The 27,454-nt window shown below is 61.3% G+C and overlaps 4 protein-coding genes across 4 annotated transcripts; 1 reads left to right on the forward strand and 3 right to left on the reverse strand.

The window, feature by feature from the left end:
• Positions 1–1,022: 1,022 nt before the first annotated feature.
• MNEG_0389 (Inorganic phosphate transporter 1-9) lies at positions 1,023–6,385 on the forward strand (the record flags this gene model as incomplete). Its single annotated transcript, XM_014051117.1, has 15 exons — positions 1,023–1,035; positions 1,487–1,581; positions 1,829–1,923; positions 2,152–2,284; positions 2,437–2,535; positions 2,859–2,969; positions 3,357–3,425; positions 3,643–3,724; positions 3,942–3,983; positions 4,187–4,320; positions 4,585–4,727; positions 5,078–5,200; positions 5,444–5,555; positions 5,817–5,896; positions 6,190–6,385. 15 exons carry the CDS (start codon positions 1,023–1,025, stop codon positions 6,383–6,385), a joined length of 1,527 nt encoding a protein of 508 aa, XP_013906571.1.
• Positions 6,386–7,198: 813 nt separating this feature from the next.
• On the reverse strand, positions 7,199–9,891 carry MNEG_0390 (hypothetical protein; the record flags this gene model as incomplete). The annotated part of the gene is made up of 8 exons (XM_014051118.1): positions 7,199–7,441; positions 7,674–7,755; positions 7,997–8,061; positions 8,295–8,356; positions 8,606–8,690; positions 9,047–9,146; positions 9,596–9,687; positions 9,835–9,891. 8 exons carry the CDS (start codon positions 9,889–9,891, stop codon positions 7,199–7,201), a joined length of 786 nt encoding a protein of 261 aa, XP_013906572.1.
• A 2,200-nt stretch (positions 9,892–12,091) lies between these two features.
• Positions 12,092–15,674, reverse strand: MNEG_0391 (hypothetical protein; the record flags this gene model as incomplete). Its single annotated transcript, XM_014051119.1, has 7 exons — positions 12,092–12,493; positions 12,779–13,095; positions 13,385–13,605; positions 13,871–14,385; positions 14,665–15,234; positions 15,385–15,494; positions 15,629–15,674. The coding sequence occupies 7 exons, from the start codon at positions 15,672–15,674 to the stop codon at positions 12,092–12,094; spliced, it is 2,181 nt and encodes a 726-aa protein (XP_013906573.1).
• Positions 15,675–22,342: 6,668 nt separating this feature from the next.
• Positions 22,343–25,806, reverse strand: MNEG_0392 (hypothetical protein; the record flags this gene model as incomplete). The annotated part of the gene is made up of 9 exons (XM_014051120.1): positions 22,343–22,468; positions 22,673–22,812; positions 23,168–23,244; positions 23,427–23,934; positions 24,141–24,306; positions 24,505–24,597; positions 24,853–24,972; positions 25,157–25,548; positions 25,704–25,806. 9 exons carry the CDS (start codon positions 25,804–25,806, stop codon positions 22,343–22,345), a joined length of 1,725 nt encoding a protein of 574 aa, XP_013906574.1.
• Positions 25,807–27,454: the final 1,648 nt, after the last annotated feature.

Consider the following 27,454-nt stretch of genomic DNA (forward strand, 5'->3'; position numbering starts at 1 on the left):
ACACACATACGCACGCACACGCACGTTCTCAGGCGTGTACACACACACACACGCACGCACGTCGGGGTGCAAGTGTGCAGGCCAGGCCCATACGATGCACGGCAGCAGCAGCGTCTCCCAACGGCATGTACCGTACAGTGCGGGAGTGGCCAATGCTGCTACATTGTGCACGGGTGAGGTCGCCCTCCTCATGCCGCCAGATTATGCATGCATCACGCGTTTGCACAATGTTTCCGCACCAGCATGAGATTCCTTCGTTGGCATCTTCACAGTTTTGTTCCCCCCTGATCTCAAGAAACCCGGCACTGCCCCACAACTCTTCTCTTTGTATTGTACAAGCAATAAAGAAATCAGTGTGCCACCCTTGGCTCGGTTCAGGCGCACATTCATGCGGATCGCGGGATCGAACATGGGCGGCAACAAGGATGTGGAGGCTTCCAGCTCTTCTCTGGTCGACATACAAGATGCGAAAAAGCTAGAGCGCCTGACTTCGATAACCACAATGCAGAACTACACGCATGCCCCAACGTGGGTGCCTGGCCCAGTGCACACCGGGTGTGCCTCAAGCTCATAGCAACATCACCCCCACATCGGCAATCCTGAGCAAAAAACACGTCTGCTTTTGTGAAAATTGATGTATTCCTGACCGTGCAAGCTCAAACAAGCAATCGACTGCAACTAGGGCAGGCTGCCACCACACCAGGCATCGTACACATCAACCGTTGCAACCAGCTTGGTGCCCAAAGCATTTTGGGCGCCGAACAAGCAGCGTATCCCTGTTTATACCCGCCTCACCTTGACGGCTTGGCTGTCATCCCAAGGTGCTGGTGCAGGATAAGTGTGCAGGCACCACCACCAGGCTAAGTCCTCAGTATTCGCCAAACCGCCCACCACAGAACGCAATTGTCGTCCCTCTTTCGCCCTCCCGCTTGTCGCTTGCCTGGCCTCGCAGACCCAAGAAGCAGGCCGGGGTTCTTTCAGCCTTCAAGTGGTGGGCGGCTTGGGCGGTTCCAGGGCTAGGCATGTTCAGCGAAGGTAAGCAGGATATTGGTTGCAGCTTGCAGGTGGTTGCACCTGCCACCAAATGGCCTCTTGCTTGGGCGGGCAGGGACTACCTCTGCGGGGGCCATGATGCGTTTAAGTGCATTAGCAGCACTCCTCGGTGTGCCGTTTGAAAGGCGACCTTCACATATGCTGATGTCATCGTGCGAGCCTCGACAACTGTTCGTTTTGCTGAGCTGCACACCATGGTCACACCTGGCCCGTCCACCTGACCCAGCCGCCATGACCATCTCCATTGACGGCATCAGCCCCCATCGTTCAGGCCCCGCCTCACTCATACGCCACTCAGACAGCAGTGCCCTCCTTCAACCCCACCTCACCCCCCTCGCTCCTGCATGATCGTGTTCAACGGCTTCGTCCACACCCAGCCCACTCACCCCCCTCCAAAATAACCCCACCCTATCACCCACTGCCGCAACCCCAGCCTACATCATCTTCTCTATCGGCCTGATCAAGCCCTTACAGTCTGCCGCATTCCCCACCTGCTTTGAAACACACGTGGACTGCCGCCCTGAGGAGGTGTGCGCGTCCTGAGAGCGTTTGCCAAGGGGACAGCAGAGAGCCCCGCCCCTGCGCCAACATATGAGGACGGGAAGAATTGGTTGAACAGTGAAGCCATAAAAAGCCAGGGCATCCACAACTCCCTCAGCACGGTTGTTGGTCCTGCATTTGCAGCACCGACCAAGCGCAGTGGGGGCAGCCCCTTGCCCTGACACCCCACGTCAGCCACATCACTTGCATACCGATCGCTCCCGCCCCTCCGCAGACCCACGTGATGAACTTTGTCCAGATCGCGGGGATCATCCTGGGAATGCTGGTGTTTGGAGCCTTGGGTGACATCATTGGCCGTTGCTGGGGCAGGTGGGCGGTAGCCGGCAGGGGCAGTTTGGGGCCATGATGGCGCGTCTAGGGGGCAGGGGCACCAGGGGGCAAGCACAAATGTTTGGTGATCGCAGGGGGTGTTGATCCTGTGGGGGATCAGACGCTGCGTGCCAAGGATGCTCGGACTTAGACGCTGTCTCGACCATCGACGGCTGAATCCCATGTTACCCGCGCCCACCTGCCTACCATGCATTACCTGCCCCCCAGTCGGATCGTGGCCACCATCATGCTGACTGGCTCTGTCATGCTCGTGTTCTCAGCGTTGGTGCGAGACCCCCTCACCTACCTGCAGTTCTTCATCTTCGCCCAAACCTTCTATGGCTTTGGTGTCGGCGGAGAGGTGTGCGAGGTTCCTTGGGGGTTGTACTCTCGAGCTTGCCGGTCAGTCAACCCACAATTCCAGCCAGCCCTGCCGGGGCTGCTTTCTCGGCTGGCGAGCCGCCAATGTTGGCCATGGCACGCCCTGCATTATCGTCCACCCTACCTGTGCAGTACCCAATGGCGGCAAGCTCGGCGGCCGAGCGGTCTCAGAGCGACCCCGAGCTGCGCAACAAGCGGGGGCAGCAGGTGGTGCTCACCTTCTCACAGCAGGTGAGGGCTCAGCTGTGACCCACTTACCCTTTTTTTCTGGCGCGTGGGGGGAGGTGTCATTGACTTCAGTGGCTGCCAACAGCCTGCTGGCTGCAGCCTTTTGGGCCATGAAGCCTTGAGTCCGCGGGAACCTCTTGCCAAGAGGGGTACAGCCAGCAATACATGTATCGCCACTGCTCCTCCTCCCCCCACACTCACACCTGCCCGTGTGTCTCTGTTGCCTGCTAGCGCACTTCTTCACAAACTCCCAATTCCTTCGAACAAGCGGCCCCCCCAGATCGACACATCCAACCAAGCGCCCTTCCCCCGTTGAACCCACCCAGGGCATGGGGAACCTGGTCAATGGCTGCGTCATCCTGATCTGCATGGCCATGCTGGGCCAGACCGGCCACGTGCTGGAGGGCAGGGCGTCGCGTGACATCATCATTATACAGGTGGGGTGGACCAACGCCACAACGTGATTTGGTACCTCCAGTGGCCTCAACACTGTGGGCCACTCGCACAGCACATGCGAGGCTTGCCGCGCCAGATGCCCTTGAGCCCAACCCTTTGTAGTGAGTGGGCTGATCTTGGCCTCTTTCTGACGACCCCTTACACAGCCGCCGCGTCGCGCTCAGCAGTCAGGGGAACCCGCTACTGCTTTCTACGACAGGCTGCCCTCAGAATGTGCTGTGCACTACTGTGCCTGGCCCAGCCCTATGTTGGCAGCCCCTCGCCTTCCCTCTAAACACGCCACGCAACCGCTCTTCGCCCTGCCCTAGTTTGCAGCAGCTGCTGCAGTGAGCGTATTTATGACTGTCTGGCGCTACACCAAACTGGAGGAGTCGAAGGTGTGGAAGGCGGAGCGCAAAGATGCCGAGGACATCACCGCCCAGATCGAACACAAGCAGGTGGGGCGGCCCAGGTGTCACGCACCAGCGCGCCACCGCCACCAGCTGCAAAACACCCTCTTGACGCGTGGCCTCACCTGCCCGCCCCGGTGATTCTTCCGGGTTTTTGCAGATCAACTCGTGATGTGCCCGCACGCCTGCCCAAGGCAGCTGGCAGGGGTGAACACTCATCCACGCGCGTCCTGCTTCCCATGCTGTGTCTCGTCTCTCCCCCCAGAAACTCTACATGTACAAGACCACCCTGTACCGCTTTGGCCCCCGGCTCATGGTCACATGCCTCGGCTGGGTCATGAACGATGGTGCGCCTGCGCAGTCCCAATGCCGCTGCAAAATCGTGAGGCGCTACCTGCACCTGCTGCTGGCAATTAGCAGGGCCGATTGCCGCCGAAGAGGACATGCCCGTTTGGCTGCACAGGCCCTAAGAAGAATGAAACACATGCGCCGAAGCTGCCATTGCGCTGGCACGTAGCCTGACCGCCGTCGTATGCTCGTTTTGCTCTTTGACAATCGCTGCAGGTGCCTTTTACGGGAACAAGCTGTTCCAGTCCAAGTTCATCGGTGAGGCCATCAGGCTTCTTCTAGGTTTGACTCAAACGAGGGTCAAAACATGAGCCAGACGCCGCCAACACCGCGGTTGTACCTGCACGAGAAGGCGTACCCACATATTTTGCTGCTCTCAACCGCAAAATCGCAGACCGGCCATGCGGAGCCTGCGCGCCCACCAAACAACACGGCTCCCTCTCCTCGACCCCTCCCTCCAGCGGCGCTGTACCCCAACGCCACGCAATTTGAGCGGATGCAGTGGACGGTCCTCAACAGCGCCATCTCGCTGCTGGGCTACTGGGCCGCCGCCGCGCTGGTGGACAAGCCCTGGTACGGCCGGTGCCGCATGCAGGTGCGGCCTGGCCGCGCGTGGCGGGCCGCCGCCATTCCTCACTGGAATGCCTTGTGTTGTGCTGCCAGGGCTCCTGGGTGCCGTGGACCGCTTGTAGGGAATCCTGGCTGGCATTCCACTGCATAGCAAGAGCTGGTGGGGCAGGTCTTCATCCTCCTGCCTTGGTGCGTTGCTGTGTCTTGCCCTGCCAGCCCTCTTTCCGCCCCATGCAGCTGCACCAAAAGCCGCCCCCCAAACGCACCCTGCCGACCTGCTCCAAACCAGACGATTGGCTTCTTCATGATGTTTGTGCTCTTCATGGCCTGCGGCGTAGCCTACGGCCCGCTAACTGCCAGCGCCACGGGCTTCAAGGCGTTCCAGGCCCTCTACTTCCTCTCCAGCTTCTTCAACCAGTTCGGGCCCAACTGGTGGGCACACGCCGCCCTTGCTCTCACTGAAAATCACCAGTTATGGGCAGGCGTGCAGTGGCAGTCCGACACGTATACACTGGCGGCTTTGAATGCATGCAGCCGCTCTTGTTTCGGGGCAGCACTCAAGTGCACAGCGCGCGGGGTCCTGTGCCCGCCAGTCGCAGCTTGACTGGATTCGATCGCGCAGCCCTGTACCCCTGCACACCTGCACACCTGCACACCTGCACACCCCACCTTGACAACCTGCACTCAGCATCGCTGCTGCCCACCCAGCCTCCAGCCCGTTCCCTGAAACATACTTCTTCCTGCGCCCCCCCCCCCGACCCTCGCCCTCATTACCCCCGCAGCACGACCTGGCTGGTGGCGGCCGAGGTGTTCCCCACAGACGTACGCGCCACGTTCCAGGGCACCAGCGCGGCCGCCGGCAAAGTGGGCGCGATCATAGCAGACATCGTCTTCGGCCTCGTCAGGTGAGGCAGGTCAGCGCCGCGGGTCCCGGCTGCATGCCTGGCGTCAAATGGCTGATTTGATCCAGCGCTGATTTGCTGCCCGGGTGACGGGGGACGGCCGCGCTGCGACGCCTGAAGCAATCCTGTTTTTCTCCTTCATGCAGCCGCGTTGCAGCCATGCCCCCTGCAGCCATCAATCTGCTGGGTCCGCAACCCGAGTCCGCAACCCCTCCCCATCTTTAAAACCCTCCCTCGCTGACACAGCACCCAGACGACATTCTTCATGTCCGCTGGTTTTGGGGTGGCAGGCTGCATCCTGACGCTGCTGTTCCTGCCAGACACCACAGGCCTTAGCCTGGATGAGCTGGACCGGCTGGTGGGGGGGGCTGACGGCCGGATACCAAGACACAGCACATCAACATGCTGATTTGAAAATGTTGAGACACTTTGTAATATGCCCCCATCAGTTGCTGCGCCGACTGAGCAATTGTGCGCTGTCACACTTTTAGCCTATGGGATTGTCACATCAGGCGTGGGGCTCTGGCGCTTTTTCAGTCTGTTGTCCAAATCGCTAACCTTGGACGCATTCGCCCCGCTCTCCGCCTCCATTCGATACTCTGCCCGCCCCCGTCATCAGCACAAGTACATGCTGGCTGAAGAATTCGAGCACTACCACGGGGAGGCCGTGAACCCCAAGCACCTGTCGCTCTTTGAGAGGTGCGGGGGCAGCGCTGCAGCGGCAAACCATTACCAGGACAAGGAACCAGGAGGGCGGCAACCACGAGGCTCATATGCTGTATCAGGAGGCCTGCCTATATTGCATAAGGGTTGGTGTACGCATGCTCCTTCATTCCCCCTACCTGAACCTTGCCACGTGGCAGCATGATTGTGCGCAGACCGACCCTCTGAATGCAACGCATGAACATTGTCACGCACGTTCGTTCATTGCACACCTCCCGCAACCACACGCGCGTGCGCGCACACACTCGCGCCAACACCTCAACACAAAGGTACGTCCTGGGCTGGTCCAAGCACTACAACCCCGACATGGACGCACACCACAAAGAGCTGCAGGAGATGGCCGCAGCCACCAAGGCCAGCCAGGCTGTCGCAGAGCAGGACGCCGCACGCGGCCGCGCGGCCGACCCTCTGCTGGAGATGGCAAACCGCGGGGCCAACAACGGCCACGGCGGCGCGCAGATTTGAGCTTGTGCAGGGGGCGAGGTGGTAAAGCAGCCTGGTTGTCTGACAGCTGCTAGGGAAGATCAAAGGGTCAAAGTTTGGGGCCGGACGGCGGCAATCATAGCCGGCTAGCAAGGCGTTCCCCATCGTCCTCAACGTCCTGATTGCACAACACACGCAGACCCACCTATTTTCGAATCACCATTGCAATTGGTTGCCAGTGCCCTGCAACGCCTCCGACTTTGTGAATTTTCAAGACCCATCTGTGCTAGGGTGGATTCCTGATCGTCGTGTCATTGCAGCACCACGCGCACCGTCAGCCCCTGAATGGGTGGACTGATCAGCCTGGGCGCTTTCGTCAACTTGGGGCTCCTGGCTTCAGCCCTTGGTGAACCCAGCATGCGGCTTCTTGTTATCCAGTTTTCATGCACCTATGGCTGTACATATATTTGTACAATTTATATGATGCATTCGGGGACACTCGCCTGATTCGGCGCCTCTGCATACACCTGCCCACGATTATTGGTATTGTCTGTGGACTCTAAGTTGCATAGACACTTTGCACAGTTCGAAAATTACAGGGCGCACATTGTTGAATAGCACGATTGTAATCTCCTTCGTTGCTGATACAAAAACAAGTATCTGAGCACAGCACATACATATTTACATTGGTGGCACAGCAGCAACCGCTGCACAGCGGACAGTATCAAGCCCACTGCCATAGTACGCCACCTGCTTCATCAACTGTACGGCCGTTGGAAGTTATGGCCAGGTCTAGCAACAGCAATAACATAACAACACGCAGCCCGCCAACAACAGTAAGTCCTATCCTCTGTGTCACCGCCGACCCCGTTTATTTGCTCGCTTCTTCTTGCCGCATGTCGCCGCCGCGCGCTTCCCACCTGGCCGCTCCTCCTCCCCCTGCCCCTCCCCCTCCGCTGACGCCTCATCCGCCACCGCCTGCTGCGCCGCAAGCTCAGCTTTCTGCCTGCGTTCCCGCGCGCGCTCTTCCTGGCCCTTGACGCGCTCTGCATCAGACTCGTCCGCCGCCTGCAGGTCTGACACCTTGCGCTCCAGGGCCTGGTTGAGTGGGGGGAGGTTGTAAAGTGTGTGCATTGCTTGAACTAGGGGCCAGATGCATGGGCAGCTGGCGCTTGGGCATGTTCATGTGCACACAGCGTGAGGGTCGATGTAGTGGCGCCCTCCGCCGCACTCAGCGGCGGAGGGCCCTGGAAAGGAGGAACCACCGAGCACCCACAAGAGTTGGGAGGACCTGTGAGCTCAATGTCTGGCCCAACTCGGCCCAGCCCACCTGCGGCCAGTCTTGGTAGGGCTCGTCGAGCCCTAGCTGCTGCAGGATGAGGCGTATGTGCTTGCAGTCGTGCTTGCGGATCCTGCAGCGGAAGGCCGGCAGACACGACCCAGATTGAAGTGTGATTGTGTGATGCCAGCAAAGGAGGCAAGGAAGGGCGTGCAGCACCTGCCAGCTGCGCATCGGGGCAAATAAGTGGTCCTTTGCCCAGCCACAGCAAAAACCTGGGCGGGTTGGTTGAGTGCGGTCGCAACTGACGCACGAGCGCTGCCAATACCTCGCATCAAACCATCATGTTGCTGGGTCCTGCCCTCGCCGCCCACCTGCAGTCCATGCACTCGCACGTGCGCGGCCGCCTGCCCTGTTCCGGCCGTGTCGTAAACCGCACCTGCGCCGAGGGTGCGGGCCGGTGGGTATAATAAAATTGGTGTGGGGCGCTCAATTTGGGGAGATGCACCGCGCGGCGTATCTGAGCGTACTGCCTGCAAAGGGCACTGCCCCTGCAAGTTGGGGAACGGACCTGCAGGTGACACCTCTCCCGATGCATACAATCATACAACCCGTCCTGCGCCCCAGCTTGCGCAGCGGGCAGGGGCCCCAGCCGGCTGACCCTCGACTCACGGCATAGTGGTCACCCTTGGATCCGATGACAATGAACGTGGCTTTCTGGGCGCCCTCGCCTCCTGCGATCAGGTCGTTGCTTTACCATAAGACGGCCAGGTGGATCCAGGTGGCAGCACAATTGACCACCTACCGCCACACCTCTCCTTGACCATCGCACCTGCATCCTGAGGGCTGCCTCGCCCGCATGCCGTCCCCCTCACGTACTTGAGCCCACGCCTTTGAAAGTGCACTGAAAAACCAAGCATCAAATATGCAAACAAGCACGTGTCCTTCACAAAGCCAGTGGTGCTGCGGAGCCCTGGACCCACCCTGGCCCTCCACGCTCCACTCCACCAGGCCCCCCATCTCCAGCTCGCGCAGCCGCGCCTTCTGGACGTCACGCATCGCCTCCGCCTGGAGCAGCCGGGGTTGAAAGTCGCAGGGAGGGGGCGCATGGCGGGAAAGCGGTGGTTCCCTCTGTGGCGCCTAACATGATGAGATGGGCGTATGGCATGTGCACCAGCTCATGGGCGGAGGGGGAGGGCAGTGCAGGAAGCGCAGGGGTGCAGGCGGTTGCTCACGCTGCTCCTCTTCGCTTGGTCAGTGTCTGAGCCCCAGCAGCGGCCCGGCTTGGTGCTTTTTGACACAGGCCGCCGCGGCTGGGGCAAAACGCCATCAGGCCTGGACATCACCACAACAAAGCCCTCCTGCCACGCACTCGCACACTCAAACACACAAGCAAAGCGCTACCCCAACATCAAACAACTCACGGTGGCCGCAATCTCCTCTTCTGTCGGCGGCTCTGGCGGCCCCTTGCAACGCGCCAGGTGCAGCTGGCGCGCCTCCAGGCTCAGCTGCGCCCTGCCACACCTGTGTGGCCAGACAATATATGGTTGCAGGGCAGATGCGTCGAAGCACGTGCGCTGCAGGCGCGCTAGGCACAGCACCGCCGACCCTGTGGTGCGACCAGGGGGACAGCCCCGCGATCATTCAGGGAGTTCCAGTGTCAAACCAAAAATGCAAAGGGATATGATTATGGCCCGTGATCGCCCGCTTCTGAAGCCATTCAGGCCAGAGAGTTTCAACTCTGGAAAAATGGGCTGAGATGGGAGGCCTGGAGGCAACCCAAGGCCAGCAACGGCCAGCAGCACGCCAGCCGCACCGCAGCATCGTGCATGCTGCCAGCCCAGAGCAGCCTCCCAGCATACTGACGGCAGCCGCAGCCGCATATAGTACCCAGAATTGCTTGCTTCATTTGCCAGCGACCTCACCCTGTGGTTGCACACTGGGCAACCATGCACCTCCCCCCCTTCACGCACCTTGGGCAATGCCCCGTGGTGATGAACTCTGCCAAATCACTGCCCTCCTCAACGCCAGCTGGCAGGCCACTGTGCGCCTCTGCCTCGTGCCCCTGCAGCGGAGGGATGGAGGAGCGCAGCCAAACGCGATGCAGAGCCACGTTTGAGCGCAGCAGCGCACCTGGGGCTGGCAGTGGCATCGCACAGACAATCCTGTAGCCCCAAGCGGAGGACCGCAGCGTACCCCAAAAGAGGCCCACCTCAAGGCGCGCCGACTTGCGCGTTGGCTCCCCTGGAGCCCTTTTGGGGCGCGGCATCGCCGGCCTGCGGTTGGCCGTTCATTAGTGGGAGCGTGGGACGCCGTTGCCCCCGTGGCGGCAGCTGTCCACACTTGAAATGGAACCTGCGATGACGTCGGCTGCAGCGCTTGCCTTGCAGTCCAAATGTCTGCACGGGCCGGGATGATGCTGAATCACTGCTGCAATGAGAGCGGAGCTTTTGTGGAGAGCGGCACCCATCCCACCCTCGCCCCTCAACCGCGGGTCCAGCCCACCCTCGCCCCTCAACCGCGGGTCCAGCATATACATATCTTCCATTCCACCCTCACTTGTTCTTTTGAGGCATCATCTTTACCAGCCCTTCCACCGCCTGAGGAATTCCCAGAGCAATCAGGCGGGCCCGGTTGCGGGCGATGCTTCGGAGGGTTGGGAGCATTGCGTGGGTGATGAGAGTGCGCAGGGAAGGGGGGAAAGGTAGGCATGTCAGGGCAAATTGAGGAGCGATGCAATTTATTTTTTGGCAAACGGCGCCCACATACACAGCTTCGGTCACTGCTAGTGCGCAAGAGTCACTGCACAGTGGGCCTGCCGTGGGCTTATCATAGTGCTTCGGCGCTTGCCAAAGCGCTTGGGGCAACGAGATGGTGAGAAGCATCTGCGCTGAAGGCGTTCATGCTACGACGGAGTTTGTTTATACCGCCAGACTCATCGCGCGAAGCCTGTGGACTCACAGTTGGAGCCGCGCAAGCTCATATGGCGCCAGAGGAGCACCATGTGCATCGACTGCCCCTTCCGCGCTTGCTGCATCTTCCATTCTATTTTTTACGCCGCAGCTGGAAGAGGTGCGAAAGTGATCTGTGCCACAGAGTGTCTTGCTGGCGGGCACCCTTTCGTACAAAGCCAACAACAAGATTGTTAAGAAGTGATCACTTGCGCCAAAACTCAGCTCAGGAGTTCAAGCACGCGCAGTATGGCTCCCAGTCAACACAGCACTCGCAGCGTGCACAGCATCACAGCATTCCCCTGCAACACTTGCTGTGCCCCTGCATATATAATTGTGCGACAAGCGCAAGCATAGTGCAGCAAGGCCATGTTCCGGGATAAATCTTGTATGACACCACATGCATGTCGCATGGCACACAGTGATTTGAACAGCCAGGAGCACCAACCAGGCACAAGCAGGCAAAAGCAAACTGGGAGCCTGCATCAGGCAGCAGCACCGCTTTGTCACCACCAGATATGCCATGTGCCTGCTGTGTCCCCACATGACTCTGCCATCACCGGTCATGAACCCGGCGTGGCGCTGTCCGGCGTGGCTGAGCCCTCCTCCTACCATGGCATGGAACGAATGCAGTTATTCAATCCAATCATTGCCCCCAAGCAACAGGCGGGGTGGCTGCTGGTCGGGCAGATGAGGGGCAAGGGGGGATGCGGCCTAGAGCACTGCGCCTTCTATGCAATTGACGATTAGACCTGAAAAGTTGAACAAAAAGGCTTGACAGTCAGCTCAGCCCTCACTTTGCGAGCACAACAATGTGGCGATGCAGCGCTGTAGTCAGTTTCCTGCGTTTGGTCAAGTCCCTTCGTTGCTCCGCTTGCATTGCACTACAACACATGCAAAGGGCACCCCTAGGTAGAGCCAGCCATCACTAGTGAGCGACTGGTGGAGCCGCAATGAGGCCTGAGTTCCACACGCAGCAAAGCCCTTTAGCGGGGAGTGCAAGGGCGTCCAGTCCAGCGTGCACTGCAGAAGGGCCCAAAGGAAAAACAGGCGCTGTGAGTGCCGTGCAACTTCCCAATGCATTGTTGCCAGTCACGTAGAGCGGTGACGCTCGAATGCCATTTCTGCTTGTCCTGTTGTGCAGGCAGCCCTCTATACGAAGTAGCGCCGTGGCCGACGCCGGCAACCCTGCACTCAGCTGCAGTTCTTTTCTTGCATAGCTGTCACCCGCACTCCTTGCACCACTGGCCGCGCCTGCAGCAACTCGACGGCACTGCCCTAACCTTACAGCGGTCACGTGTTGCTGCAGCAGGGTCGGTGATGGCAGGCAGAATGTGGAGCCTGTTGAAGCAGGCTCCGACATCCCCGTGCGCCTCCAATTTCCCAGAGGGCATACACCCTTGCAGTAACACGAGTTTGAGGATTAAACGCTTGCAAAACAGTCAGCAGGTCTCTACAATGACGTTGCAGCTCGTGCACTTCGTGTGACAACACAAAACACCAGTGATAGCTGGAAGGTCACTCCTTGTCCGGCCGCTGTTCCGCAGCAGGCGCAAGCTTCCCGACATCCCCTGGCCGCGCCAGCGCCGTCTCCCACTCGCGGCACATGCCTCGCACGTGCGCCGTCCCGACCACGACCACCACGTTCTTGGCGCCCGCCGGCGGCAGGTACTCGCCCTCGCCCAGCCCCTTTGGCGCGGAGCCCTCGGGGGCGTCCCGGGCCATCGCGTACCGCCAGACCAGCTGCCCGTTCGCCTCGTCAGCGACGTACGCCGGCGCGCCCGTCGGCGCGCCGGTCGCGGCGGCGGCGGCAACGCGGGCCATGTAGGCGTCGCGCTCGGCGATGAGCGGCGTCCAGACACCGGGCCAGCGCAGCAGGGCATCCTCCCCCCAGAACAGCAGGGGCTTGTCCAGGTTGGCCTGGGGGGGGGGGCAGGGATGATTATCGGGGGCAAGCGGAGTTGTGCTAGCGCTGGTGGATGGGACGGCAGGTTTTTTGGGAGTGGTGTTGATGAGTAAGACAGCGACAGTAAGGCAGAGCTGAGAGGGACCTGCGCCGGGGCCAGATGAGGTATAGCCAGCTGGGTGCGCCCCAGCACCACGAACGACACGCGCCGCCGACAGAGGCTTTGCCGCAGGCAGCGGCTCGCGCAGCGCGGCGGCCACGGATGCCTCTATTCACGCCGGCCTGCAGCTAGCTCGCACCTGGATGGGCTCCTTCACTGCCACCGCGTCCTCCACTGCGGGCCCGTCCAGCTTCGAAAACTGCCACACCTCCACCAGCGGCCCCACCACCGGCCACAGCACCGCCGCCGCCGCTGCGAGGCCGACGGCCAACGCCGCCGCGCCCGCGCCGGCGCCCGCGCCGGGCAGCGCGCCGTCCAGCAGGTCTGGCAGCGGCCCAACGTTGCCGGCGACGGCGGCGGCGGCGAGCAGCGCAAGCGCACCGCCGAGGCGGGCGGCGGTCTCCGGGAACATGGCGTCGGCGAGGCGCCGCTGGCTGATCATGGCCGGGCGGTCGCCTGGGGGGCGGGCAAACGGTGGTGTGGCCGGTGATGAGACGAGAACTGATTGAGATGGGATGGTCCTACCAAGGCGGCCGTTTCGATTCACGTTGTGCAGTCAGTCGCAACACATCAAGGGTACCTTGAGATGGCGATGCCACGAGACCCACACAGCCAGGCAGGCATGACTCGCCCGCCCACGGCCTCTCACACGGCCGCCCCTGCAGCTTGTGCCCCAGCAGGAGGCCGCAGCTCGAGCCCCGCCCGCAGCCGCGTCCGCGGCCCCCACCCCATGCTGGCAACTCACCCAAAATGACCTGCGACGCCCCGTGCTCGGTCGCCGCCCGCATCGCGGCCCGCCACGCCGCGCCCGACTCGACGCCCGCGGCGCGGCCGGCCTTGGCCTGCAGGCCTGAGTAGGCGCGCGTGAGCACCATGGCCAGCAGATCCTTTGAAGGGTCCGGCTCGGGGGTTGTCAGGTCAGCAGGGGCGACCTCCTCGGGCCGCCACCAGCGGAAGTAGTAGGGCCTAGGGAGCAGGTCCGCGTGTGTGTGTGGGAAGGAAGGGTGGGCGGGGACGGGGCGCAGAGAACAAAGGAGTCAAGAGGAGCGCGCCGGCAATTCGAGTTCCGCCAGGGGGCAAGACGACAGCGGTGGCTGCTTGGAAGGGGCGGCAGAGGGCATGTGCCACAGGGCTGAGCCTGCGCAGCGGACACCCCTCCCCCGGACCGCCCCCCCCCCTTACGGGTGAGGGGCCTGGCCTGCTCAGCCCCGCCGCCTCGCCAACCGCGCACCTGACGCCGCCTGCCGCCGCGCCGCGCGCCGTCATCGCCGCCTCCGCCCGCCTGGCCGCCTTGATCGCGTTCATCCGCGCCGCGGCCTCGGCCGGCAGGCTCATGCGCGGCGACAGCTGCACGCCGCGCCGCATGGGGCGGAAGCGTTCGATGTCCGCGCCCTCCTCTGCGCTGGACTCAAGGCCAGACACAAACGGCGCGTCCCCGTCGCCGAGGCGGCGCGCGCGGACGACAGCCTCCGCCTTGCCGCTGTCGATTCCTGTGAAGTCGACGATGACGTCATCGGCGCCGCTGCTGCCGCTGCCACCATCCTGCTGCTGCTGCTGCTGCTGGAGCGCCTCTGCGCCCTCTTGCTGCTGGCCCTGCTGCTGCTGCTGCGAACCGCGCACCAAGTCGATGAGCCGCTTGCGGGCTGCGAGGTACACCAGCAGAGGGGTGCGCGGCGGGTCGGCGGTGGCCGCGGCGAGCGCCTCTGCCGCCACCTCGTCCAGCTGCTCCTGGGTCACGCCAGACGCCTGAGGGGCGCGGGCGCACAGCCAATGGGGGGGGGGGATGATGATGGCAGAGTTGTCGGGGCGCGCCGGCGACCCGGCAGGCACGTTTCAGGTGTTGCTGGGCCGCATCGAGACGCCAAGCCTGCCACGCAAGGCCTGAAGCCAGGTCTGCGGGCACCGCACCCATGAATGCAATGCCTGCCGCCCAGCAGGCTTCCAGGGCCTGTCATCATGCGGCAACCCAACCGTGGCCACCGCGCCACTGCCTCTGCCCGCCCCAATCCAAGCATGCCACCCCACCTTGAGGCTGCTGTCCAGCCGCACCCCCAGGCTCTTGATCGCCGGCAGGCTGCGCGGCTGCACCACGAACCGCGTGCAGCCGAGCGGCGCGACGTATTCCAACTCCAGCCCGCCCGCCTCGCCCTCCGCCTTGACGGCGCAGAACAGCGGCGCGTCCCCCGGCCGCCCCGCGTCGCACGCCGGCCGGACGCGCGAGAAGAGGCCCGTCGCCTCGAGCGTCGCGACATCCCCCTCGACCTCGGAGGTCGTGATGATGCGCCCGATGCGCGTGCGCAGGAGCGGCGCGAGGTCCTCGGCGGTCGGCCACACCTCCCTCGCGAGCGCCTTCTCGGCAGCTGCCGCGGCCTTCTGCTCTGGTGTCTTCTCCTTGTCCTTGTCGTCCTTGTCTTTCTCCTCGTCGTTATCGCCGTCCTTCTTGGCGCTCGGCAGGCCGTCGAAGTCGATGCGGGTGCACGTCCAGGTGTCGGGGGCCTTAGTCATGGTCTCCGGGTCCACCAGGAGCGGGGTGCGGTCCTTGCACACCTCCACAACCACCACCTCGGGCTTCACGGCTGCCACCAGCTCTTTGATCTGTGCAAGTTGTTTGAGGGGGTGAGTGAGGCCCAGGAGAATGCAGGGAGGCGCCGTTGTGGAGGGCGAGACGGCAGAAGCGGCAGGTGACACCTGGGCGCGGGCGGGTAGGCGGGCGCGGCCCCGTGGGAGCGCGCAAGGAGCCCTCACCTGGTCGCATGCGACCGCCGAAACGTGCGACACGCCCAGCACGTATACGGTGGCATCATTCGCTTTGAGCACCGCGGTGGCGTTGCGTAGCGCAACGGGCAGCTCAGCTGCTGCAGGTGCGGGCGCCGACTGCGAAGGGCATTGGGCCGAAGTGAGATGTACTGCTGATCAAGTGAGAAGTACGGTTGACAAGGATCTCCACGGCATGGTGGGTCTATGCAGCACGACTCGCGGGACCGCGCACCTGCTCCACTGCAGCGGCATTCGCCCGGGACCTTGAGGTCCGGCATAAAGAGCTCCGACACTCTTTCATGTGTGTTCTAAGCCCTATGCCGGCCGCCCTCGGGGCCGGCCCTTGCAATCTCATCTTGAGTCTGGATCTCGCTGAGTCGATTCAGTACGCTTATGATGGACGGTGAAGATCTTGAAATATGTTTCGTGATGGCAAATACTTTTCAAGATGTATGCATATGCCTGGCCAGGGGGGCGCAGTGCATTTCCAAAATGGCCGCAGAGCACGCTGTGCTCATCTCCATCTGCAGCACGCAGCATGCGCTGCTGCGCGCAGCGCACTCTGCAATACACAACACATGCTGCACGCGGGACAACAATCAGCATAAAATTTGCATGACAATACGCCACGGCCCCCTCAAACCCTCCTTTCATGTTTGCGCAAGGGCCATAACCCGCCATCACAGGCATTGCTATATGCAAGGCGGTTTGGCAGCGTCCCTCACAGCGACGCTGTATGTTTCATGGATAAAAGCATTGTGAAGTCTGCGCCTGATGCTCACAGTATACAGCACGAAGATGTTACATGCATGTATGTACCTTCCCCAACCCTTGATCTGCCAGCCGCGCCTTCTTGCTGCCTGCCTGCCAATCAAAAGCAGTTGCATGCAGCCCTGAGGGATGGACGTACGGAGGGCTGCACGCCCTGAGAGTATGGTATGGACTTGCGCCAGCGCCGGGGCAAGTCTATTTGACAGAGACCAATATATTACTGTACACTGTGATTTGGCGCCATCGACAAGTTGGGGTCATCACAAATCAAATCACCCCTCCGGCCGATCTACAGATGGCTCAAGCCCAACAAATCAATGTTGCAATGAAACAGAGCATCAAATCTCCATAGCCATCCTATGGAATGGAAGTGTCAAGTGTCTGTCAGCAAACAATTGGATAAGGCATATTGTCAAGCAGTGTGTGCAGTTCAAAAAAGGATAGTGCTTCCAATACAATTGGGGTGTGAGCTTGCCAATCACCACTGGCAGTCAGCTTGTTCTGGTTGGGTTCTTGTCTGCAGGGAGATAACTGCAGAAGCAGTAGTGTGACACCAGCTCAAGCTCCAATAACCGCATAGTTGGCAGGCACATTGTCGCCAACACAGGGGCGAGACTCTGGCAGGGGTTGCTGTGAAGCTTTTCACGCTTAATGTGCAGGTGGCACAGCGTCTTTGTTGGAGAGCATCATCTGATAGGTGACTTGATTTATCTGGGTGTACGTGTCTGTTGAAAGCAGGTAGAGGAGGCACACTTATCGGCAGGGCGCAGGCACAACATCCAAGCAGCGGTCAGACCTTCCATGTGCTTGACATGCCAGGCGCTGGCCCTAGAGAAGCACCAGCGGCTCGCCAGCTGCATGCGTGACAATGCCGTACGTATGCGAGAGCAGGGCTCCATGCAAGGGTGTCATGTGCACGGATGTTTTTGCAAGTTGCGCCTTGCTTTGTGCCGGCTCACCAGAGATACGGCACGTGCGCGGCTCAGGGCCATGGGACAGAACCCCTATGATGTTGGCTGAGCCCGACGTGCCATCTGGCGGCTGCCAGGCTGGCTGGCCGCTCTGGCCGGCCTCTGCAATGGCGCACGCGGTCGTGCAGGACTTCTGCTTAGCGACCTGGCGTGGGGCATTGCAAAGGGTAGGAAGGCGTGTGCACAGGAGCCCATACAGGTCATACTTGCGCAAGCAGATCGACTTAGTCAGCTGCTGCAAACAAGCTTCAGTGAGCATCAACCAGCACTTTGATGCGAGGCCGCTGGTAACTAGCTGTTCCGGCCCCACCGTCTCCGATTTCAGGCAGGATAAGTTCATTGCTGTTGCTGCTGCTGCTGTTTGCCGACGTGCGCAGCAGCAGCAGCGCACGCTCCTCACTCGAAATGTGAGCGCCCCGTCGTCGCCGGTGTCGTCCGCCACCACGCACTTCCTTGCCAGTCTGTAAAAGTGACCGCTGACGGCACTCTTCAATTGATTGATTACGATACGTGCGAGGAGTTCAAGGTAGTAGTTCCGAGGTGAGAGGAGTGCAGGGCAGAGGCGAGTGTGCGCCCAGCATTCTGCTGCTGTGCGGGAGGCTGAGATCTCCACTGAAGCCCAACGGGGACAGGAGGAAAGTGACCGACCAGCACCCAAGTGCCAAGTAAGCAAAGGCCAGCCATCCTCACAAGCAAGGCGCACTCGCCAGCCAGTGTGACCCGTGCGCGCAACGGCGCTGGGTTTGGCACTCGCCTGTCCAGGGTAGCCAGCGGCCAGCAGCTGCCCTTTGTAGCCTGAGGGGTTATATTGGAACCCCAGGGTTCCTGTGACTGCGCCCAGGCCTTGGTCCAGCACTGCGAGTGCCAGGTCACTCATGTACGCCACGTCCATGGGCCATCCACTCACCCTGCAAGTGGCAAGACCGGGAGTGCCCCGGGTGTCACAGCAGCAGTATCGAAGCGGCTATATCACTCTCTTTATCGTCAGCATTGTCGTGCGCCGGAAGCGCTCGCTAACAATACAGCGTAGGCACCCGGTCAAAACACTTGCAGCAGTATTACGCTGCGCGGGGTGCGCGGTCCTCACCAGCCTGCTTGCACCACATAGTAGGCCATGGACGCGGAGCCAAAGGGCGCCTGGACCTTTGATCCTTTGAAGAACTGTCGGAACCACGATGGGATTAGGTGCAGGGGTGATGATAAGATGTGGTGCGAAAAGGGGCCGCAGAGCTGAGCACGAACCAGGTCAGGTGTGCAGACTGCTGCTGTGCAATTGGATATGGAAAAGCCGTGTGCCCTCCGGCGTGTTGATTGAACTGTAACTTTGGCTGGCACGCTCACAGCATGGGGTGTGAACTTGAGATTCCTGCAGCATCATGGTGAGCAGGAAGCCAAGGTCGGCATTATGAGTGCAGCAGTCATCAGTTGTGGCAATGTTCCATGCTCGTGCAGTAGAATGACATCTCGTCAATGCCACAAGCACTGTTGAACTGCAGGCACGACACAGCACAATCCTGAACAGCTTGCGCACTTTGAAAACTTTCTTCTGCTTCTGTCATACAGGCAGTGCTGCAGCAGTTGGGCCATCGGCATGAATAGATAGCACATGGGTTTGTGAAGATTGCTGAGTGGTCACAGGTCAGTGAACAGGAAGCGCTGGCCCAATGCACTTAGCTGCCATGCCCTGCCCCTCCCTGCCTCGCCCTGCCCTGCCCTGCCCTGCCCTGCCCTGCCCTGCCCTGCCCTGCCCTGCCCTGCAATGTTCAGTCGGCAGGAAGGACCGAAGCCTGCTCACCGCTGCAGTTGCGACAGTATGTTTGCCGATAAGGGCACCGCTGCGCAAGGTGGGGTTGGATTGGCTGTTGGGGTGAGTTGCCCAGACCACACAGGCACAAGCATTCAGAACCCCGAAGCAGCAGAAATTTCCTTGCGCCGACCATGCAGGCCCCATTGCAAGCCGCAGCAGCCATTAGCCAGAACGAAAGCATCTCACGCCCACCTGCAGGCCGCCTGGAAGGGCCCAGTTGTCATTTCGATTAGGCCAATGGCCGTGTAGGGGTACTTCTGCAGGCTCCTAATTTTGCGCCAATCGCTGCTCTTTATCTTGGGAGATGACGAAGCAGCAGCGGCACTCAAGGAACCTGTAGCGGCCCTTGAGATACCAGTTGCAGTGCCCCGTGACCTTACAGGGGCAGCAATTGCTGCAGCTGTTCCTGCAGCAGGCTGTACCGGGAGTGGTGCTGCTGTGGCCCGCCAAAGGCCGCTGGTCACTAGGGGCGCCGCAGTGCCACTGGCGTGCTTGCTTCCCAGGGTGACAACGGATGGCACGGCGCCAACATACAGCAGTCCGGAAGAGGGTACCACCCTGAGGTCAAACAGCCGAAATGTTGCATTGATTGCCGCTTCAGAATCCAGCATGGCTGCACTGCGTTGCAGAAATGGGTGGGCAGAAGGGGGTGGCACTGCACGTTTGCTGTTCGTCTGGGATGGTTGGGTAGGTGGAGGCATGCACAAAGGGGCCAGATGAACGAAGGAGGATGGATCATGGCCATGAAATCAAGCTGCTGGTGTTTAACGTGTATAACCCCTTGTCTTATGCCGGCCTCGCATGCATACTCGAATTGTGCATATGCAAGGATCGCGCCCCACCCTTTGCAACTCACCCTACGTTGCCGCTGCTCTTGGGCTTTGAAACTGGCTGAGATCTTGGCTCAGCAGTGGCCACCGCTCCCGCCAAGACAAAGCCGTCCGATGCGTACTTGCGGATTTCGGCAGCGCTTGCCGTGCGCGGCCTGGCGTCAGCGTTTGAGCCGCCTGCCGTCAGGCTCGCCACGCCGCTGCGGGTCGCCACGCTGCCACTGTTGGAGGTGCCGGAAAACAAATCTGAGGCGGCATACATGGCGTTGGGATACTGCTTGGTTGTGAATCTTCTAAATGGTCGGGATATTTGTAAGCTGAATGGGTGCATGCCGACGTGTCGCACAGGGACTTGACAACCTCTTGCATGCCACGGCGGTTTATCTGGGTAGTCTAGCCATACGCCCAACACCCAACAAGTGCGCCCCAGGCTGATGCATTTGTGTACAGGCGCAACCTGGCTTATGTATCCATGCATAACCAGCAGTGACAAGCATGAGTGTCTCTGCCGGCCTTTCACTGGCCGTGGAATTTAAGTGCGCCACTTGCCTGCAATGGGGTGAGCATCTGGGGTGTCAGCACCAGCCCCCTCAGCGCTCTTGCTCCCAACTGTGCCACTTGCAGCTGCACCACTGTCGGGCGGCGGGCGACAGGGCCTCGCATGCGCAACGGCTGTGCCAGCGCAGTCTGCAAGGCACGCATTCTGAAATGTGATGCCGTTGGCGCCGCATACGGGCGCATTGACCAGCATGCACGGCCCCGGGCAGCTTGCGGCGCCTGGAGGCCGGGTGGAGGACGGGCGCAGTGTGGAGCAGCGGACAGAAATATGCTTGTACATGGTGCGATATTTGGCACAGCAAAAAGTAATGCTGCCTGCCCACCAGCCACAGGGTCAAACGCTGGCTCCAGACCTGTGGGTCTCTGTGTGCTGGGCCACAGCAGCAGCCAATGCAGTGTCGCGGTGCATCGCAACACCTGTGCACTGACTGCCACAGCAAGTACTAAACATCATGAATTTCTCCACAACCCTCATCCCATTCATCAGACAGAGACGTCATACGTGTCGAGCGGTGGCCCGCGCACAGCATGTACAGATTTGACAGCGGACCAAGGACCCGAACAGCTCACCAGCAACCAGCCAGGACGTCACCGCAGCCCAAAACCACGGCCGGAGCATGTTTAGCACGATTGTCTCTCGTGATGGACGTGCGCCTCGAGACGTGCGACGGGCTTGTAAGCTGTCATAGCAGGAAGGCTCGCTGAAGCGCGCTTTCATTCAAAAGAACAAAAAATTGAGTTATTTACACAGTACGAAGCGAGCTGCTCAAGTGCAACAGTTCTCCGTCGTGTCACCGAGTGCCTCTGTGAGTGGTTGGTTGGTCGCACGGTCGGTGGCGGTCGCACCAGAACGCCAATCGACTCAAGCTCAAAGAAAATGATGTGATTGTAAATGTTTCGGGTATTCATATTGGCAGAGGCAAGCTGAGGCTACAGTGTGTGTGCACATGCATTGGCGGGGGGGCTCCAGCTGTGCTCAGACGCAGGATGTGGTACATGCCGGGTTGGGGTTGGGAGGTGTGTCTGGCAGGGTGCGGGAGGTTGGCGTGCAAGTTGATAGAAACGTGCGGCATGGTGAGATAGAGCTTAAAGGTGTATGGCCCAGGTGTTTGTAAGAAATTGCAACCATTTCATGTAGAGCCATCATCGCAGCACAACCTGCGCGCTTGTGTTGCAGCAATTCGAGTGCTCCTGCTCCTGCTGCTGCTCCCCCTCCTCCTCTTCCTCGCGCCGCCGCTGCTGCCGCTACTGCAGCTGCTGCGCATTCTGCATTACGCTTGTAAATCAGCAATTACAACGACGCCGCGGGCTTCGAGAGAAAGGGGCTCTTCTCAACACCAAATGGACCCCACACAATCAAAAAGGTCGCAGTCCGTCACGCGATATCCGTAACAGCACTGCTGAATAAGAAAGTTGCACTGTCGCGTGACCGATACGCGGCAGCCGCAGTCGTCACTGGTTCGCACCAGCTGGTGGATGTTTCTAAGTGAGCGGGAGGAGCAATGATGCTGGTGAAATGGGTGCGGTGGCTACCAGATTAGTTGCCAGACAAAGCGCGAGCAGCAACAAAGACAATATATGTGGATGTGCCTGTGAGCGCTGCATGCTACGTGCGTGCACCGCAGCACAGTGCCGGCAGCTTCGCAGCATGTGGGGGAGGGATAGCATGCTCTCGTGTTGCAAGCAGTGGCAGGGCCGATATATGCTGTCAACCTGCGACCTTCAAGTCAAGATTTTGAGCACGTCCGCACACAACACCCTCAGCTCAGGCTGAAGTGAGGTTGTAACCCAGGCGCCAGGAAGGCAGCCCAAGGACCCGCAGTCTCCGTGATCCGCGGTCCCAGCAATGGCCCCAGCAATGGCCCAGGGTGCAGCAATCGCGGCACAGCGGCCGCGAGTGCAAAGCCCTTGAAAGCGAACGGCCAGCAGCTGCGCTGCGACGCGGCGCCCCTTGCCGCGAAACACCTAGCCGAGGGCTGGCGGTGGCGGGGCGGGCCGCCGCAGCAGGCTCAGGCTGCGCCGTTGGGGACGAGCTGCTTTTTCTCGGGGGCGTAGGAGCCCTCAGGCGTGATGGATTGCTCAGACTTGGGGTGGAAGGAGTGGTCCGTGGGGTTGTAGTGGCCCACGCGCATGAGCTGCGGGCAGGTGCAGATACGAGAGGGCGAGGTCAGAAAGCGAGGCAGAGTGGATGAGGGCCTGCATGGGAGCAGGGGAGGACGGTGAGCATGCAAGGATGCTCCCAACATGGGTCCTCACTGCAGGCTCGCCGGCCCAGCTGCCACGCCCCACCGCCTCCACCCTGCGAAGCCAGGCACACGCCTGCACACTTTCCCACCAACCTTGGCGCGCACAAACTCCAGCGGCACCGCAGCAAAGAGCAGCAGCCCCAGCACGGCGGCCGCGGGGCCGACCCAGTAGGCCAGGTTGTCTTCCTGCAGGGCGTAGATCAGGGCAATGCCAATGCCGCAGTTGGCAATCCCTGCGAGTGCGGGTGCAGGGTTGGAGAGTGATGGCCGTGTGGTTGTGTTGATGTCAAGTATGTGCATTTTGGATGTGTGTGTTATATGTGTTTTGTTTTCATGTGTTACGTGTGATGTGTGTGTGTGTGCATTTTGGATGTGTGTGTTATATGTGTTTTGCTTTTATGTGTTACGCGTGATGTGTGTGTGTGTGTGTTTTGTGTGTATGTGTGTGTTGGGGTGTGTGTGTGGAGCAGCAAGGTGGGAAGCAGAACCTGTAGGAAACGATGCTAGCGCGCATTTGTGTGCATGTGGCAGAGGCAGGCGAGGCTGTTTGTGTGCCCTGAGGTGGCGGCCGCTGCATGGCAAGCTCACCCGCGAGGACGATGACCCATCCCCAGCCATAGTGCAGGAAACGCCATGCGGAGCGCTTGGGATCGGCGATGACCGGCCTGCAGGGTTGCGCCAGCGAGGGAGGCAGAGCTGTCGGGTCAAAGCGGGGCAGCGACAAGCCCACGAACGCCCATGCAGCCACAGAAAAGCAAGCGAAGGGGAGACCCACACGCCCCCTGCCACCCCTCCAATCACGCACACGACACCACTGCATGCACAAGCAGCCGCCCTTCTTTCGCACCTGAACCGCCCGATGAACCCCTGGATGAATGCCGCCGCCACCGCAAAGAGGCCCAGCCCCATGTGCGGCGTGTACAGGTCCGAAACGCGCTGGCGGTTGCGCCCAAACACAGCGAATATCAGGATCGTCGACGCAATGGCCAGCACGATCGCCAGGGACTGGATGTAGATGTGGGCGTGGTACCAGTGGCCCTTGATCTTCCCCGCGTCCTTGTCACCAAAGAGCCACTTGTGGCGGGACGTCAGGATGCCCGTCGGCATAAGTAGCACAAAGGCGGCGAGCATGAGCGCGCCGTGCGCCCACCGCGCGCGCTGCGCACGGGCCACGGCGGCGTCCTCGTCGGAAGCCGCGGGCAGCGGCGGGACGGCGGCGGAGAGCGCGGCGGCGCGGGCGGCGTCGCCCGCGGCCGCCGCGACGAGGGGGCGGAGGTCTGGTGAGTAGGATCCAAAGATGTTGTGCTGTGCGAGACGGGACTTGTCAGAGCTGGCCCAGATCATGTTTTGAGTGCCTGGGGCGGGGGTTCAGAGGAGATTTGGCTGGGTCACGCTGAGGGTGGGTCCCAAAAATGGTGGGTGGATGGCCATGCATGCCCGGGGAAATGCATGGAGCCAGGCAACAACGACGGCACAGGCATTGCCTGCAAGGCAGTGGCCCCAGGGCAGCCCCAAACCTCCGACTCCAGGCCCCGCGTGCCGGCCGCCCCCCGGCGCGCACCCGGAAGGTTCAGCTTGGGCGATGCCTTGGCAGCGGGCGCGTCGACGGGCCTGGAAAAGCAGACGATGGTTTTGCCGTCCTGCTGGACGACGCCCATGCTGTAGGCCCAGCCGGTCGTCGCGTCCTCTGGAGCGACCTCATAACTGACCAGGTGGTAGCTGGCCACCTGGGGGTCCAGGTTTTTGGGGGGCGGAGGGGGGGAGAGTTGCCACCACAGGCACCGGCGGCGCAGCACGGCAGTGAAGAGGGAGGGGGACAGACACGCGGCGCGATGCAACGCGGTTGGTGGAACATGCTTGGCAGCGCGGGACCGGGAAGCTGCACAGGGAACGTCGCCAAGCCGCGGAGGCAAATCGACGCGAACCTTTGGGCTGCCGCTGGCGTCTATGTAGCCCAGCACGACATCGGCGGGGTACATAGCGCCGGCGGTCGCGGTGAAGCCAGCAGAGGCCCAGCCCTGAGAGTAGGGAGGCAGCACGGCAGGAGGCGTTGAGGACGAGCCATCAAGGGGGCTACTGGGCAGCCGGCCTGGCGCCCAGCCAGCTCGCGCAGTCAGCCTGCCACGCTGTGACCCAAACCGGGGCGGCCGGACGCCAGAGGGGCCCGCCTGGCCGCGCAGGGTGCGAGTGCAACCCCCGGCGCTGCTGAAATTCGCCTCATTGTCCATCAAAAATATTGACCCAATTAGGCCGCCTAATAGACCGCCACCCACCGACTCCTGGCCCTCATAAAGAAAATGCATACTCTGGCCCGCGTTTGCCGGCGGCGCAGGTGACGCGCCGCGAGTGCACACATTGTCTGGGGCGGTCGCGCCCCCCAGTGAGTAGTGCACCTGCGAGGCAGGTGGTGTTGAGGCCAAGCAGGTGGTGTTGACGCGCAAAACAGGTGGGTGTGGCGCTGCAGTGGGAAGCTTGATCAGGCACAGGCTATGCAGGTGGCGCGATGGATGCGCTCTGAGGCCCTGCAACTGAACATGCGCTGCGGTGGCCTTCGAAGAAGTTTGGTGCTTCGCCCACCTTGGTGTTTTTGCGGGTCGTGGTGACGCAGGAGTAGCCGTAAGCCGACTGAGTGCAGCCAGGGACCACTGTGGCGTTGGACGCCGACGCAGGCGCCACCACGGCGGCCTTGGTGGTGGTGGCGGCCTTGGTGGTGGCGGCGGCCACAGGCGCGGCAGCAGCTACAGGCGCGGCGGCGGCCTTGGGCGCAGTGGACGAAGCAGCGGGGCTGGCCGCGGGTTTGGCCGCAGGCGCGGCCGATGCCGCAGCAGCGGCCGCAGGTGCGGCGGCGGCAGCCTTGGCACCAGGGCAGGTTGCGGCAGCGCAGGCTGCGTTCACGGTGAAGGTGGCCCTGGCGTCCAGGAAGCCGCCACTCGACCCATCGGCGCTGGTGACCACCAGCTGGCCGGAGCCTGCAATTCCAAAGCCCGGCGCGAGCGGCGGCAAATCACGAGCCGCCAATCAAAAGTCCGGCTTCCCATACCAGCTGCCTCGTGCACAGGCAGGGCAGTGCGCACGTGAGCCTACATGCGTCGCTGCTGCCCCTGCCAGCGCACCCTTCGCTCACCTTTGGCGCCGCACGGCACAAGCCAGTCCACTTTCAGGGGAAGCCCGCGGTCGCGCTTGAGCATAAAGTAGCGCGCAGGGCTGTGCGTGTTGTGCGTGTGCATGTGTATGTATTGGTTTGAAGAGCCGCGTTTCAATGGGGCCAGGCTTTAGCGCAAGATGGCACGTGCCGAAGGGTGCGCAAGCGCGGGCACCCGTGCCGCCCACCACTCAGGCCAACGGAATTCGGCGCTTCTTCCGCTTGCAGCTCTGAGGCAGCCACGCTGACGTCGGGGCGGGGTGTGTGCTTGGAGGCAGCGGCGAACCGGTGCTGCCCTGCTGTCAGAGGCCGCACCAGTTGGGGTCCTTGCCTCCCACGGGTTCAAACGTGCCAAGGGTGGTTGTGATGAGGCCAAGCCTGTCCTCTCCAGGGGGAAACTGCACCTGCGAAAGGTCGGCGGGACGGCGGCCAGGCATTGGCCAGGGACGACGCGGCAATTGTGTGTCAGGTGAGGAGCTCAACTCGGGCTTGGGCCCGTCCCAGATGTGACCGACTTTGCGCGTCATTATGCGCTTTCCGAGCGCCCCGTAGAGAGTCCACCAGAAAGAAACGGCAGCCGCTGTGCATGCATGCTGGGACCCCTCCCACGTGCGCGTGCAGCAGGGTGCAGCAGTTGCATCGTAGCCACGGCCTGCAAAGCAGCCCGGCCCACGGCCCTCCGCACCAGGATGGAGTGCTTGGCGCCAGGGCACACCGCGGTCACGGCCGCACCGCTGGGGTTTGACACAACAAACTTGGTGGCGCTGCAATCCAGGACCAGGTGGAGGGGTGCAGGGCGGAGGGGGCGGGGACAAGAGCGTCACACCCGCACACGCTGTCACAACGGCTGCTGCGTAGATGCCCTTCATAAGGCAGCACCCAGGGCCGGCGACGGGCCTGGTGCACTGCCAGCACAGTGTAGTCCATGATCCATCATGATACTGGTGGCATGGCCAGCACAGACATAGCGTGCGTGCAACGCCAGGACCATCCACCAAAGCAGCAGCCAGTGGCTAGAGGCCGTGCACGTCACCGCCACTGCGCAGTCCCACCTGTCGGGGACGGGAGCCTTGTGTTCGCCCTCTGCATGGAAAAAGCGGCTGAAGTTGAAAACATGCGTCTTTCCAGGCGTCAAACCTGGCAGGCATGCAAGGGCTGCATCGCACCTGACTTCGTCGGGTGGGCGTCGCAGGCGTGATTCTCCTCCTGAGTCCACAACAGGGGGTAAGCACTGACAATACAAGGCGCCAGGGCCACGCATACCAGCGCGAGCCACGCTGCGCGCATGGTGCCGGAGGATTCAATGGGCCTACAGTATGCAAGCCGTCGCTGATGAGATAGGAGCGATGCCTACCGGTATAAGAGCTACAGCAGAACAGTAATGTAAATGATCATTGGTCGACAGTGTTGATACAAAGGATCGACCGACGTTTAGCTTGTTGCAGCTGACGAAGCTGCACGAAGCAGGTCGAGTGAGCTGCATCCCCGTCCCCAAGCACATCGCATGGTTTAACGAGCGACATGCACGAGAATTATGGCTGCAATATCCACTTTGATGAGGACATCAGCCCTGCCGAAGGATCTGACTCACCCCAGTTCCTCTTTTGACTGCGGCCGTGTGCGGTGGCGGACACCGCGCGTGCTACTGCACAGGTGCAGGCACGGTCCAAGACTGCATGCCTTTCAGAAGCACAAGGATTCATGCATAACAAATTTGATTTGTTTTCGACGGT

This window comes from Monoraphidium neglectum (genome assembly GCF_000611645.1).
Source record: "Monoraphidium neglectum strain SAG 48.87 unplaced genomic scaffold scaffold00031, whole genome shotgun sequence".
NCBI lineage: Eukaryota > Viridiplantae > Chlorophyta > Chlorophyceae > Sphaeropleales > Selenastraceae > Monoraphidium > Monoraphidium neglectum.